This window comes from Lagenorhynchus albirostris, chromosome 1, assembly GCF_949774975.1.
Source record: "Lagenorhynchus albirostris chromosome 1, mLagAlb1.1, whole genome shotgun sequence".
NCBI lineage: Eukaryota > Metazoa > Chordata > Mammalia > Artiodactyla > Delphinidae > Lagenorhynchus > Lagenorhynchus albirostris.
This window is the reverse complement of record NC_083095.1, coordinates 158946281-158960241: the sequence shown is the minus strand read 5'-3', so window position 1 is coordinate 158960241 and position 13961 is coordinate 158946281. Positions and strand designations below refer to the sequence as shown.

Below are 13961 nucleotides of genomic sequence, written 5' to 3'. Positions count from 1 at the left end.
TGAAAAAAAACTTTTTTAATGAAACCTCTTTTATTATTTTTTATTTATTTATTTTTTTGCTGAGCTATGCGGCACGTGGGATCTTAGTTCCCTGACCAGGGAGGGAACTCGTGCCCCCTGAAATGGAAGCGTGGAGTCCCAACCACTGGACTCCCAGCCAGAGAGGTCCCTGCTCTGATCCTTCTTTAACTTACTTACTTATGTAGCCAACAAATATATGTTGAGTGGCAGCCGAATGCTAAGGACCGGGAGCCCAGGAATGAATGAAACGGGGTGGTCCTTCGCCCACAGAGCCCACAGCCGCGATGGAATACATAGGCATTGCCTGCATTTCCCCGGGAAAGTCCGCAGGCCGTGGGAGCCTTGTGGAGGACCCCCAGCAGAGACTTGCGGACTCGGGGGTGGCAGGAAGGAACCCACCCAGGGGCTACACCACAGGCCCGTCCACCTGAGCAGTGCCAGAGGCTCCAGCCACAGTATGGCTAAAGGCACCCCTTCTCCTGGTCACCACCCCGTTGGTCTTGTTCTTGCAGCTGGGCCGACCTCTCTGATCCCGAGATCTGGCAAATGGAGATTCTTAGATCAGCTCAAACGTTCGTTTCCAGGGCTCTTCCATTTCTCTAGGCCAGCAGTTTCCAGGTTGTGCTCCAAAGAGGGCTCCAAGTCAGAGAAGTGCTTCCGGGTTGTCCCAGGACGGGACAGCCAAGCCAGCAGCGCTTTCATCTGAAGTCCTGCTGGGGCTCCAGGACGGTTTTGTTTGAAAAAAATAATGGGACTACCCAAGTGCCCACCGATGGATGAATGGACGGCAACATGAGGTCTGTACATACGACGGATGTTACTCAGCCTTAAAAAAGAAGGAAAGTCTGACACATGCTGTGACATGGGTGAACCTTGAGGATGTTATGCTGGTGAAATAAGCCAGCCACAGAAAGACAAATACTGTCTGATTCCACTTAGGCGAGGTCCCTAGAGGAGTCAAATTCATAGAGACAGAAAGTAGAAGGGCGGGTGCCAGGGGCTGAGGGAGGAGGGATGGGGAGTCAGTGTGTTTTGTTTTGTTTAGGCTGCACTGTGTGGCATGCGGGATCTTAGTTCCCTGACCAGGGATCAGACCCACACCCCCTGCAGTGGAAACGCAGAGCCTTAACCACCGGACCGCCAGAGAAGTCATTAAACTCATTATTAAACTCATTAAACTCATTATTGTTTAATGAGTACAGAGCTCGGGGAGTTGAGAAAGTTCTGGAGACGGATGGTGGTGACGGTTGCACAACAATGTGAATGTACTTGATGCCACTGAACTGTGCACTTAAAATTGGGTAAAGTGGTAAATTTTATGTTATATATATTTTACCACAGTAAAAATTTGAAAGTAAAGGGACTGATGGTTTAGGGAATAAGGAAGAGAATCACAGATTTGGACCAAAGCTCCCAGATTACAGATGGGTTGCCTGCAGCCCAGAGAGTGCCTCGCCCAGTGTCACTCGGAGTCAGAGCCCAGCTGCCCTGGACCCAGGTGGACAGGGTCCCGGTCCGGTGCTCACTCACCGACTTCTGGCTCGAAACCTCCCACAGAGCAAAGGACATGAGCTGCAGTACCACTGGTCCTTGGGGAGCACGTGGCAGGGCGCTCACTCACCACACCACGCCTGGTGGCAGCCGGAGGGGTGGGGCTTCCACCAGCTGGTGCCGCTCGGCCCCTGCAGCTGACCTGTGCTTCCATTGCAGATCGCATCCCTGCTCAAGGACAATGAGCGCATCCAGTCCACCCAGACTGTCACACCCAACGACGAAGACAGTGACATCAAGAAAATCAAGAAGGTCTGTACCATCTCTCGGGGCTGGCAAATCTGCCCTGGTCCTCTTAGAGAGCCCCCTGGCACAGCCCAGGGTCTGCAGTGTCCACCTACTGTCCCACTGCTCCCGGGCGTGCCACTCCCACCTCCGCTCCAAAGGCAGAATCAACAGCCCCTCGCCCCAGACCAGCACCTCGTCGAGCCATGTTTTCTGGTTGTCTCTGTGAGGTAGGGTGGTTCAGCCCATTTGACAGATAGGAGAACTAAGGCTCAAGAGATGAAAGAGTAGATAGAGCCAGGGCAGGAACCCAGGCTGTGAGACTCACATTCGAGAGCTTTCCTCACAACCCTGGGCAGCCTCAATGAGACCCCAGGCCACACGTCCACTGTCACAGCCCTGCATGCCCGCCTTCCCCCCAGCTACTGTCCTGCAAACACCTCCTCCTTTCATCCCCGGCAGACGTCAACATGGGAGCCGGCCTGTGTGACACCCCTTAGCTGGCCCCACTGGTTTTACACTATTAGAGGCTAGGAGGAACATCTCAGAAGGTATGAGAAAGCTGCCCGGTGGCAGAGAGAATGACCAGCACCATAGGCCACCCCATGGAGGGGCATGTGGAGAGGAAGAGTATGGTCTGTGTTTGCAGCTTGCCAGCCTTGAAGCAGGGGAGCCTGACTCACCTTAAGAAAAACACACGAAACCAGAAAATTCTCCTTGTTGAGAGCGTAAAAGGACACCAGCGCCATCCAGACCAGAAAACTGCAAACTGGCATCCCACAGGCCAAGTTCAGCCTACCAGCATGTTTGGGGTTCTTAGCCCACACGGTGTTTCTTTTTTCCCTTTTTAATTTGTTGCCAGTGCTTTAAAAGCTAAACATTTCACATAAAAATATGTATTTCTGGTTTCTCAAAAATAGGAAGAGCTAACATTCATTACGCACTTTCCATGTGCCAGACACTATTCTAGGAGATTTATGCAGATTAATCTGTTCCTAACTAAAAGCCCTCTGAGGTTTTATTATTATCTGCGTTTCACATGTGGGGTTGCTGAGGCACAGAAAGGCAAAGTGACTTCCCCAGGTCACACAGCTAAGTATTTGCAGAGTGACATTTAAACCTTGGCCACCAAGCTCCAGAGCCCACATCCTTGGTCACTGGGACACACGATCTCTTGGAAAAGCAGAAGGTCTCACAGCCCGGGCCCACCTCCCGCACATGGTGACTGCTGGCCCTAGGCCAGGTGCTCTCCCATTAGTGCCCACCCAGCCGGCTTCAGGATCTATAGGACCTGCCGGGCCCCCATGGACATTGGGATTTGCCACCAGTGCCACCTGGGGTCTGAGCCAAGCCCCGCCCAGGCAGGGATGCACTGGCCTTCCTTCTCTGCCATGGCCCCACTGGGCTTCCCGGCCCGTTTTGCAAAGCCATTCTGGTTGGAACATTTTTTTAAGTACCACCTGAAATGCACCTCCCTCCTTTTGTTTTCACCCTCCTGGGGCCTCAGAGCAAGGCCCTCCTTTATCCAGAAAAGCTTTCTCTCTTCAAGGAGATCTGTCGTGCTGAGGCCAGGCCTCTCCTCCCCAGGGCAGACGTCCTTGGCCAAAGGTCTGCACCCGGATCGTTGCATCTGCTGTGCATGGCCAGTGCCCTTTGCAGCTGATAATATTTTGATGAGTGCCTTGGCAGGTGGCCCCTGGATCTCCAGGTGCCCCCACCCCAGCACCGCCCAGCACCCTTGCTCCTGGGGCCCTGGGGCCCTCCCTGTGCAGCCCCTGAGCTTGCACACAGCTCAGCAGCAGGGATGGTGGGGAGCTACATGGTGCCTTGGTTGGAAGCGTGCATATCTTAAAACAGTTCTCTGTGTCTGTGAATTGAGGCCCTTCCCAAGTTCTTGCCAGAACGAGGCCAGGCCAAGCAGCCCGACTCCAAGTTGGGCAAGTCAAGTGTCTGTGTTCATTTCCCCGCGGAGGTAGAGGAGAGGCTCCAGGCGGGCGCCGATGAGGCCCAAGCATGAGATTAACTAATTTGCCGCACTGAATTTGATAATCGCCCTCTATCCAGACGAGCTTTCATTGAAACTTCGGGGCTTTCAGGCCAGTCATTAGGCAAGAAGAGGTGTGAGCCATGCCCAGCACAGCCTGGCAACCCTCTATGCTCAAGCCCCCTCCCGTGATGGGGACTCAGGGCCACACTTTTCCTCCTTCGGAGGATGTTGCCAAAGCAACCTGGGGGATGTGGTTTAAATGCAGAGGGCCGGGGCAGGGCCTGGGGGTTTGCATTTCTAGCAAGTTCTGGGGAGATGCTGATGCTCCCGTGCAGGGACCTCACTTTGAGTCCAGCCGTCATCTCATTAGCCCCATGGCACAGATGGGAAACGGGCTTAGAGGAACCAGAGGGCTTGCCCGGCACCACGCAGGCAGAAGCACCAGGCCTGATCTTTTGCCTCAGCTATTTTCCCTACGTGCCCGGCGTGGGGGACAGCAGGGCCTTGGCCCCTGCCCTCGGGGCGCTCACAGCCTGGAAGGACCAGAGCAGCTGAGGCTAACGGGAGACCCTCCCGCTGGTCTCGGCGCCCAGGTGCAGAGCTTCCTGCGGGGCTGGCTGTGCCGGCGCAAGTGGAAGACCATCATCCAGGACTACATCCGGTCGCCGCACGCCGACAGCATGCGGAAGAGGAACCAGGTGGTGTTCAGCATGCTGGAGGCCGAGGCCGAGTACGTGCAGCAGCTGCACATCCTTGTCAACAACTTCCTGCGCCCACTGCGGATGGCCGCCAGCTCCAAGAAGCCTCCCATCACGCACGACGACGTCAGCAGCATCTTCCTGAACAGGTGAGCACCCTGAAGCCCAGCGCCCCCTCCCGGAGCCCTTGGCTGGGGCGGGAAGAGGGAGCCTAGCCGGCACTGAACTTGGACACGAGCCCTTGACTAGTCCCCGCCAAATGCAGAGGAGGAAACTGAGACCCAGAGAGGAAGGAAGCTGCCCGAGGTCCCATGACGAGAAGCCAGTGCCCCAGCTACTGCAGGCGGGAATACAGACAGAGGCCCACGTAGTATATGTCTAAACTAGTGGTTCAACTGGGGCAATGCTGGGAGACATGTTTTTTTTTTAATTTATTTTTTGCTTCAGAAGGATCAAGGAGGATCCATGGCTGGCAATCCCTGGGAGGCAAATTTTTTTTTGAATTTTATTTTGTTTACTTTTTTATACAGCAGGTTTTTATTAGTTATCCATTTTATACATATTAGTGTATATACGGGAGACATTTTTGATTGTCACAACTTGGCGGGGCTGCAGGGGAGGGTTTGCAACTGGCATCTGGTGGGTAGAAGTCAGGGAAGCTGCTGAACATCCTACCGTGTGCAGAGCAGTCTCCCACAGCAGAGAATTCTTCCACCAAAAATAATCGTGCCAAGGTTGAGAAACCCTGGTTTAAATGTTTACAAGTTATAAATCAAGCTACAGAAAACCACATGGGTTCCGTTCTTCTACCTTCATATCACCGTCGTAACGATCTAGAAGCCAGGGCTAAATTTTTAGAATCCTGAGTCCCCTTAGCGTGGGGCTATGTATCACACTACCCACATATCTTACGAAAGCAAGGCTGAGCTGATGGCTGCCCTTCTGCTGTCAACCTCTTTTTAAAAGTCTTAGGAAATGGTTTAAATGAGCTTTTTGGTAGGCATGAAAATGGGGTAAACTAGGTAAAAGCAACAAATATGAAAACCTATCAACAGAGTGCTAGTTACAAATGATTCTCGATCAGGAATTAAAGTAAATCACTGTGTGCTCCAGGTTGTTCATTCAGCTGCATTTCTTTTAAAGTATCCATCATTCCAGTCATTTCACTAATTGCAGCTGGCCCTCATCCACGCCCTCTGCAGAGGTGTTTGGGACCCAGGGTCGCCTCCCCTGTGCCCTGCTCTTCCCCTTTACCTGCCAGTGTGCTGTGACGGGTTTAGGGACCTGTGGGACACCCGGAAGGAGATGGGGTAGAGGCAGTGGACGTGGGTCTGATTCTGAGAGGTTGAGCCGGAGATGCTGAAAGTCACTGGGAGAAGGACAAGGACAGGGACATTGGGATGCTGACACCATGGATGTGGATGAGGTGTCGGAGTATGGGGACATGGTGGGGGTGGGGAGCAGGGGGAGGGGAGTGGCTTTTAGCCTCATTAGACCTTCTAGAAACTGAATCACTGGGCCTTACAAGGTTGCTTTTTTTTTTTTTTTGCGGTACGCGGGCCTCTCACTGTTGTGGCCTCTCCCGTTGCGGAGCACAGGCTCCAGACGGGCAGGCTCAGCGGCCATGGCCCACGGGCCCAGCCGCTCCGCGGCATGTGGGATCTTCCCGGACCGGGGCACGAACCCGTGTCCCCTGCATCGGCAGGCGGGCTCTCAACCGCTGCGCCACCAGGGAAGCCCAAGGTTGCTTTTTAATATACATTTCAAACACAGTTTTTAGAGAGTAAATAAATGCTTTGATTTCTTTATTAAAACAAAGAAAATAGGTATTATTGTTTTGTGAAGTCAGGTAAGATTTTCTCCAGAAACTACAGTTGGGTCTTTTAAACTCAATGACCTGGAATTTGGCTAAAAAGTGTGAAGAACTTGTTTCTTCCTGAATAAACTCCGGACAGCTCGGCTGGAGTCACAGCTTCTCAAGCGTGAACGCTGGGCCTCACCCCGAGCTTCTCAATCTGTAGATCTGGAGTAGAGCATAGGGATTGCATTTCCAACAAGTCTGTAGGTGCAGCTGCTGCTGCAGGTCCCAGAGCACACGGAAATGAGAGGCTTGAGGTAACCGCAGGGGACTGCCTGTATTGGAGGCTCGGCCACGGACCTACCTGAGAAATACTTCAGGAAGCATTGTAATAGCTCTAGGTTGTTTCTGCTTTCCTTGCATTTTAGGCCACACTTGCAAACTTTTGGTGACCGTTTATCATAACCACTAAGAGAGAAAGTTGCCCTTTTGTATTTATTTAATCTTTGCATCATTTTGTTACACTGCATTCAATGGAATTCTTTTCACCTGTAATCTTTGGTTAAGAGTATTCAGACCAACTCACAGAATGTGTTCAAAAGTTGTTTGAAGAAAATCACAACATGGTTTTATATTTTTGTCTGTTAGTCACTGCATGGATCAGATCAGATGCCTTTAACAGAATAAACAGGAGGGAAGAAAGTCCCCTCTTTTGCTGGTGTCCTTCTAAGCCCCTGCAAGGCCTGTTTCTCCTGTTCCACAATGTGCCCAAGGTTGACTGTTTCCCATCTTAGCAGTCTCATTGATCCTGGTCAAAATAGCCCCAGCCTGATCCATCTTTAAGGCCTCCAGAATATGGACTCTAGCGGTCCTCGGAAACACTGACCAGGGAATGGGACCTGCCTCTTGTAGGTGTTGGAGAATCAGATGAGAGCTCACGTAAAGCATCTAGTACAGAGCCCAGCATAGCCCAAGTGCTCATAAGAGCTAGACATTAGTACAACAAGAAAGCTTCACTATGATGCACCCTGTGAGAAACTGAATTCAAATCTAATGTGGAGGGAGCACTTCTCAACTCGTTCTGTGAGGCCAGCATTACTCTAATACCGAAATCAGAAAAAGACATTATGGGGAAAGAACACTGCAGACCCCTATTGCTCGTGATCATAGATGCAAAATATTATAAAATCGAATCCAGAAATATATGAAAAGGATAATACATCATGACCAAGTGGAATTTATCCCAGGAATGCAAGGTTGGTTCAACATTGAAAATTAATCAAATATGTTTTACCGTATTTTCTTACAATATTGAGTAAGAAGAACCAATGATCCTATCAATGGATGCCAATCTGAGGTGACTGGCTTCTCTCCACCCCCTGGCCCCTGTTCTCCATCGGGAGCAGGTCGGAATTCTTTCCTTCCCCCGGGGCCCGGGGTGGGGCAGGAAGAGCTAGAAAATTACTGCCTTCTAATCATTCACCCCTCACTATATGATCCACTGGGTACATAAGAGCGTAAGCTTCACTGTCTTAACCTCTGTGCTTTTTGTGAGCACAAAGAACGGCTGAAATTTTTTTTTCATTAACTGTATAGCAACCCTGCACAGCACTTTGCGTGACTGAATGTTTTGGACTACACTCACCACGTTAAGATGGTGTTTTGTGGGGCCTGCTTGGTGCCAGGCTCTCTGTAAGCACTTGGCCTATGTAATTTCCAATCCTCAGAGATACCCCATGAGGCCGGTACCAGAGATCAGAGAGGTGACGGGGTGTGCTCAGGGTTCGGGTGGGCTGTGATTTTAACCCAGTTCTGTTTTATGTGAAGGCCTGTGCTTCCCCCCATGCTGCCCTGTTAAATAATGGACCCCCATCCTCCTTACCCCCATGCCTGCTCATCACAGCCCAGGTCTCAGCACGTACTCCTGCCCACGCCTGCACTGTCGAGAACTTTCGACTGTACGTGAGCCCAGCCTTCCCTCTTACCGTGTAGGTGCTGTGGAGGCCGGATCCGGGACATGAACCGTCCAGGTCTCCCTGCCTTGGGCCACAGCACAGAGTCTGTATGTGTCACAGGTCAAGGGCGGAGGCTGCCAGCCCACTCACTAGAAGGCATTTCTGCACATAGCTTTCCCTTGGATTTGCATTTAGGCTGAAATGTACAGTCACATTAGACACCTGATGCCAATTTGGTGACTTCATTTGCTGGAGTTCTTTAAAAGAAGTCCTTGAGAAGAGAGAGGCCTCTCTCCAGGTTGGCAGATTCACGGAGGACGCTGCCGAGCTGGGGAGGGGGTTAATTGTGTGCTTCCTGAATGCTGCGGGGGGAATCTTTGAAGGAAACGTGTGCACCAGGTTATGTTTAACTGAAACAATGAGCATATACTCTTCGGCAATTTCCCTTTAATAAAAACCATGCCCAGCAACGTGTGCTGGGAACCACAGGCATTGCCCCGTGATGAGAGGCATCCCGCCTGGGGGACAGATGGTTCCTATCTTGATGCCCGCTCTTATTGACTGGCAGAGGTTGCCTGGAGTCCTGGGTGGAGAAGAATGATGAGGCTCAGTGGGGGCGTGTGCTGCCATCGATTCGTCTTGTCTGCATGGCCTGGGGAGTGAGGAGGGACAGGCACAGGGTGAGGCTGGAGTGAAGAGGCCTGGTTCTGCCCTCCACGGGCCAAGCCCTGTGTACCTAGGACCAGCCTTGGGCAAGTCACACTCCTTTCTGGGCTCAAGAAGGGAACCAGGCAAAATGAGCACTTCCCAAAGCAGACAAGTCACTTCCTCTCCCTAGAATTCTTCCCACCCTACTGTCGTTCCTATTTTCCTTATGACAGCTGTCTCCTACTCTTTTTTTCATGTCTTTCCTTGGATGTCCCTGACCACCCCCATGCCCCTTGTCACCATTGGGTTATGTTCCCTTGTTGTGTGCTTCCAGGGCCCCCATGCTGCCCCTTTTGTAGCATTCATTGCACTTAAATAATGATTTCTTCTGTGCATAGATTCCCTGCTGGACTATAAGTGTGCGGGGCCATAGAATATAGTTGCCCCGGCTGTGCACTGCACAACTCAGGGACAACATTCACATAGACTAGGGATCAGCAAACTTCTTCTGTCAAGGATCAGATAGTAAATATTTTAGGCCTTGTGGGCCAGAGGGTCTCTGTCAAAACTAGGTGGTCTTAGGCAATCCTAAATGAATGGGTGTTGCTGTGTTCCAATAAACCTTGACTTATGGACACTAAAGTGTGAATTTCATCTAATTTTTACTTATCGTAAAATATTCTTTGGATTTTTTTTCAACTGTTTAAAATTATAAAAAGTCCTTCTAAGCTTACAGGCTGTACAGAAACAGAAAGTGGGCCAGTATTCTATATGGCAAGATTCCATGTCGTAAAGACGTCATTTCAGCCAAATCATGCTATACACTCAATATAATTCCAATCGAAGTGCAGCCTAGCAGAGTGATTTTAATGTTCAACTGAAGGAGTAAAATTCATGTAAATAGATAATAATGTTCTGAAAAAAACAATGAAAGAAACATTTCCTACATTAATTAAAATGTATTATAGGCCCATAAATATATGAAAAGTAATGAAAACAGCGTGAGACTATTGCCAGAACAGGCCAGTAGTCCATCAAAATAAAATACAAAGTCCAGAAACAGACTTAGGCATGTATGAGAATTTAGTAACAAAAAAGGCAGCTTAGCAAAGCAGTGAGAGCAGCTGCAGTATCTGATAAATAAAATGGGGCAATTGGCTACAAACTGAAAGAAAGATTAACGTTTATATCCCTGACTCACATCCTACACCAAAGTAAACTCTAGGTAAGTATTTATGTGTAAAAATGAAAGAGTAAAATAAAATATAGGTGAGTGTGCATGCAGTCTAAGAGTGGGAAAAGACATGATGCCTCAAGCAAAAACACAGAAAGAAAATCTCACAGGGCAAAATGGAAAACCTTCCAAAAACACCAAACACAAATCGTTGGGCAAATAGCTGAGCAAAAAAATATCTGCAATGTATATGTTAAGATTATACACTTAATATGGAGAGTTATTTTAAATTAATAAAAGTGAAACTAGTAAATGGACATGACTTGGCAGTTCCCCAAAGAAGCAATTCAAATGGTCAATACAAAGGAGAAATGTTCAACCAACCCACTGACAATGATTTTGTAAAGCAAATCGAATCAAAATGAGATTATTTTTTTCTTATCAGATAGGTAACAGTGGTAGTTTCTGCGTAGTAGGAGGACAAGTGAAATCCTCACAGTTTATAGTACTTTAAAAACGGAGGCTTCAGGCTTCCCTGGTGGTGTAGTGGTTGAGAGTCCGCCTGCTGATGCAGGGGACATGGGTTCGTGCCCCGGTCCGGGAAGATCCCATTTGCTGCGGAGCGGCTGGGCCCGTGAGCCATGGCCGCTGGGCCTGCTCGTCCAGAGCCTGTGCTCCACAACTGGAGAGGCCACAACAGTGAGAGGCCCGCGTACCGCAAAAAAAAAAAAAAAAAAAAAAAAAGGAGGCTTCATCTATTATATTTTTATAGTCCCAGCTTATGATGTTCCTAACGTGCTACCCTACAAGTCCATGCCGTGAATCCCGCACAGCGCATCCTGCAGCCGTCTGTGGGAGCTGCCCGGGAACGGGGCCCTGAGTCTTGCTGTGGCCGGTGCTCGGGGGCATCCAGAGCCTCTCAGCTCCCCAGGAACCCCTGAAAGTCCTCCTACCTCCACCCTGCCCCGCATCAGGGCCCACGTTCTCCCTTCTGTGCACTTTCACGCACCCCCGGACGGGTCTCTTTTGAAGTTTTCTAAGGGTCTTCCCGTGTGGACGACTAAAGTTCTTCACATTGGTACAGTACATGTTTATCTATTCAGTAACTAGTTCAGGGGCCACAGACAGGAAGAAACCAGCCCTGTCAAGGGTGAATCTGTCACAGACTTGTTACCTGAAAACTGCAAATGACTTCAGCCATCAGGCAGGGCCCCTAGTCCAGAAATCACGGTGTCACCACACCTTGGGGGGCCTGTTCTTTTGGGACTTTAGGGAGATGACAGTTAATTCACGGTAATGAGAGGAGCCACTCTCAGGAATGAGAACTCGGGAGTGTTTCTGCTACTTAGATACTTGTTAAAGGCCCTACCGGTTCCAGCCCTTCTGCACATCCTGTGGGTGTGATGGGGTTATAGGCTCTGCTCTTCAGCCGTAGGTGCCGTGTTCTGTTCTCTCTCCGCACCACCACCTCTCACCTCCCTCACCCCTTTCTCTCTTGCAGCCCTCCCTTCTTTTCTTTTTCACACCCTTTTTCTCCCCACCCACCCTGTTTTCTCTGCAGAGTGGGGTGCTCAGGGCGTTTCAAACTCCTCTGGGGTCAGGGAGCCCCGTGCCTCCCAGGCCCACCGTGAACATGAGGTCCCAGGCCCCCATTGGCTTCCTGTGTCTCACAGCTCAGGGGCGTCTCTGCGCCCGCCCAGCGCCTTCCACTCCCTGCCCTTGTCCTGAGAGTGTGAGACCCCAGGATGGGGGTTTGCCTTCAGGACACGAACTCCTGGGAGAGGGGACAGCACCCAATGACAGAGCCAGTGGGGACTTGAGGGGGCCAGGGAAGCCAGCAGCCGGAGTGCCCCCTCCTCGGCCGGCTTCACGGGCATTTGACTGCACGCTTAGAAAAACCGTGCTTAATTTGAGGCTCTGCTGTCACCATCCTGAAATTCCTAATCATTGGTTAACCAGGGGCCGGCGTGTTTGTTTTGCGTTAGGCCCCGTAGACTGTAGGGTCCATCCCACTGATGGGGTTTCTCGTGGGGTCTCACCTGAGAAGGTTTGCTGCTATAGTCCCACAGGCAGTGACAGCCCCTGCCCTCTCCCCTGGGGCCCCTCAGCTCTACTGAACTTCGGGGGAGGGGACACCTGGAAGGAGAGGAACTCCTGGCCGGAGCTTACCCTGTGCTTTCTCTTCCAGCGAGACCATCATGTTTTTGCACCAGATCTTTTACCAAGGCCTGAAGGCCCGCATCTCCAGCTGGCCCACTCTGGTCCTCGGTGAGTAGCAGCCCTGGCAGAGGTCTCCTGCCCCTCCGCCCCCATCCCCACCTGAGAAGTCCCTGTGCAAGGGCCACACCTCCTGGCTGCTGGTACTTTTGTCCTTCCCGAATGTAACAGAGCGGCCCCTTAAAAACTCACAGAATCCCTCAGAGGGAGCAGAAGAGGAAAGAGAAGTTGGCAAAAGCTACATTTCTAGGAGGAAGTGATATATTTTTAGTTTCTTATCTGCTTTTCCCTTTTAAAAATAATACATAGGTACCCATCTGAGAAAATCTGAGAATCCAGAAAAGTAGGAAACATTTAAAAATATCAACGTTTCTGCTTCCCAAAGATAACTACTGTAAACACTCCGGTGTGTTTCCTTCCAATTTTTTTTCCTATGCATAGATCTTGGGGTTGTTTTTTTTTTCTCCATTTTACATAATTGCAAACATACTGAATATAGAATTTGAATCTTGCTGTGGGTTTTTCTTTTTTTTTACTTAACATAATTGCATAAGTGTTTTCTCAAGCTGAAAGTATGCTTTTTGATGGCTGTATAATGTTCCAGTGCCCTGTGAGTCTGCCACCATCTGTGTAGCCATCTCCCTTCGTCGACTCTTAAAGTTGTTCTACCTTTTTGCTACTAAAAATAATCATCCCTGCGTGTAAAGTTGTCTCCATGTTAGAGAGCATTCCCCTGAGACAGGTGCCCAGAAGTAGAATTACTGAAACAATGGGGATGGACTCCCCGCCGTGTACACATCGTCACCTTGCTCTCCAAGCCCTCACTCCTGGGACTGATGTACAGGAGTGCGTCCCACATCCCGCCCCTCCCACACTGGGTACCATCTTCCTTTCACTTAATTCAATAGGAAAAGGTGAGTGTTGGTGTCACTTCCACTCTGGGGTCGAGGGAACAGGCTCAGGGAGGTGAAAGGACAGCTGAGGCTGAAAAGGCTCCTCTGCCCACGGGCCAGGAGACTTCCAGGGGCAGTGGCACCATTTTGTTTTTCTCCAAGGTCAAAATAAGAAGCAGCCCTAGAAAGACACAGGCTGCACTTTCTGTAGTCATACAGCTAAAGAGGTTGTCCACTGGGTAGTTGGATGCCCTACATAAGAGCTCCCACTTAGAGTTTGTTCCAAGGAAAGCTTGTCTTTCTTTTTTTTAAATTTTATTTTATTGAAGTATGGTTGAATTACAATGTTGTGTTAATTTCTGCTGTATAGCAAAGTGATTCAGTTATACATATATATACATTCTTTTTTTAATATTCTTTTCCATTACGGTTTATCATAGGATACTGAATATAGTTCTCTGTGCTATACAGTAGGACCTTGTTGTTTATCCGTTCTATATACAAAAGCTTACATCTGCTGACCCCAACCTCCCCTTCATCCCTCCCCCACCTCCCCTCCCCCTTGGCAACCAGAATTCTGTTCTCTATGTCTGTGAGTCTGTTTCTGTTTTGTAGATAAGTTCATTTGTGTCGTGTTTTAGATTCCACATATAAGTGATATCATATGGTATTTGTCTGTCTTTCTGACTTACTTCACTTTGTATGATCATTTCTAGTTGCATTGTCTTTCTTTTTAATGGGGTTAGTAAGCAGAGGTTTTAGAGGGTCCATCCCATCCCATCACGTGTTGAAAG

The 13961-nt window shown here is 49.7% G+C and overlaps 1 protein-coding gene across 1 annotated transcript in view; it reads left to right on the top strand.

Moving 5' to 3' along the window:
- Positions 1-13961, top strand: part of RASGRF1 (Ras protein specific guanine nucleotide releasing factor 1) — a 103833-nt gene that overhangs the window by 30930 nt on the left and 58942 nt on the right. The window contains exons 4-6 of the mRNA XM_060170828.1: positions 1732-1824; positions 4378-4631; positions 12246-12325. Of these exons, the coding sequence (XP_060026811.1) occupies positions 1732-1824; positions 4378-4631; positions 12246-12325 (427 nt within the window). The remainder of the gene's footprint in view (positions 1-1731; positions 1825-4377; positions 4632-12245; positions 12326-13961) is intronic.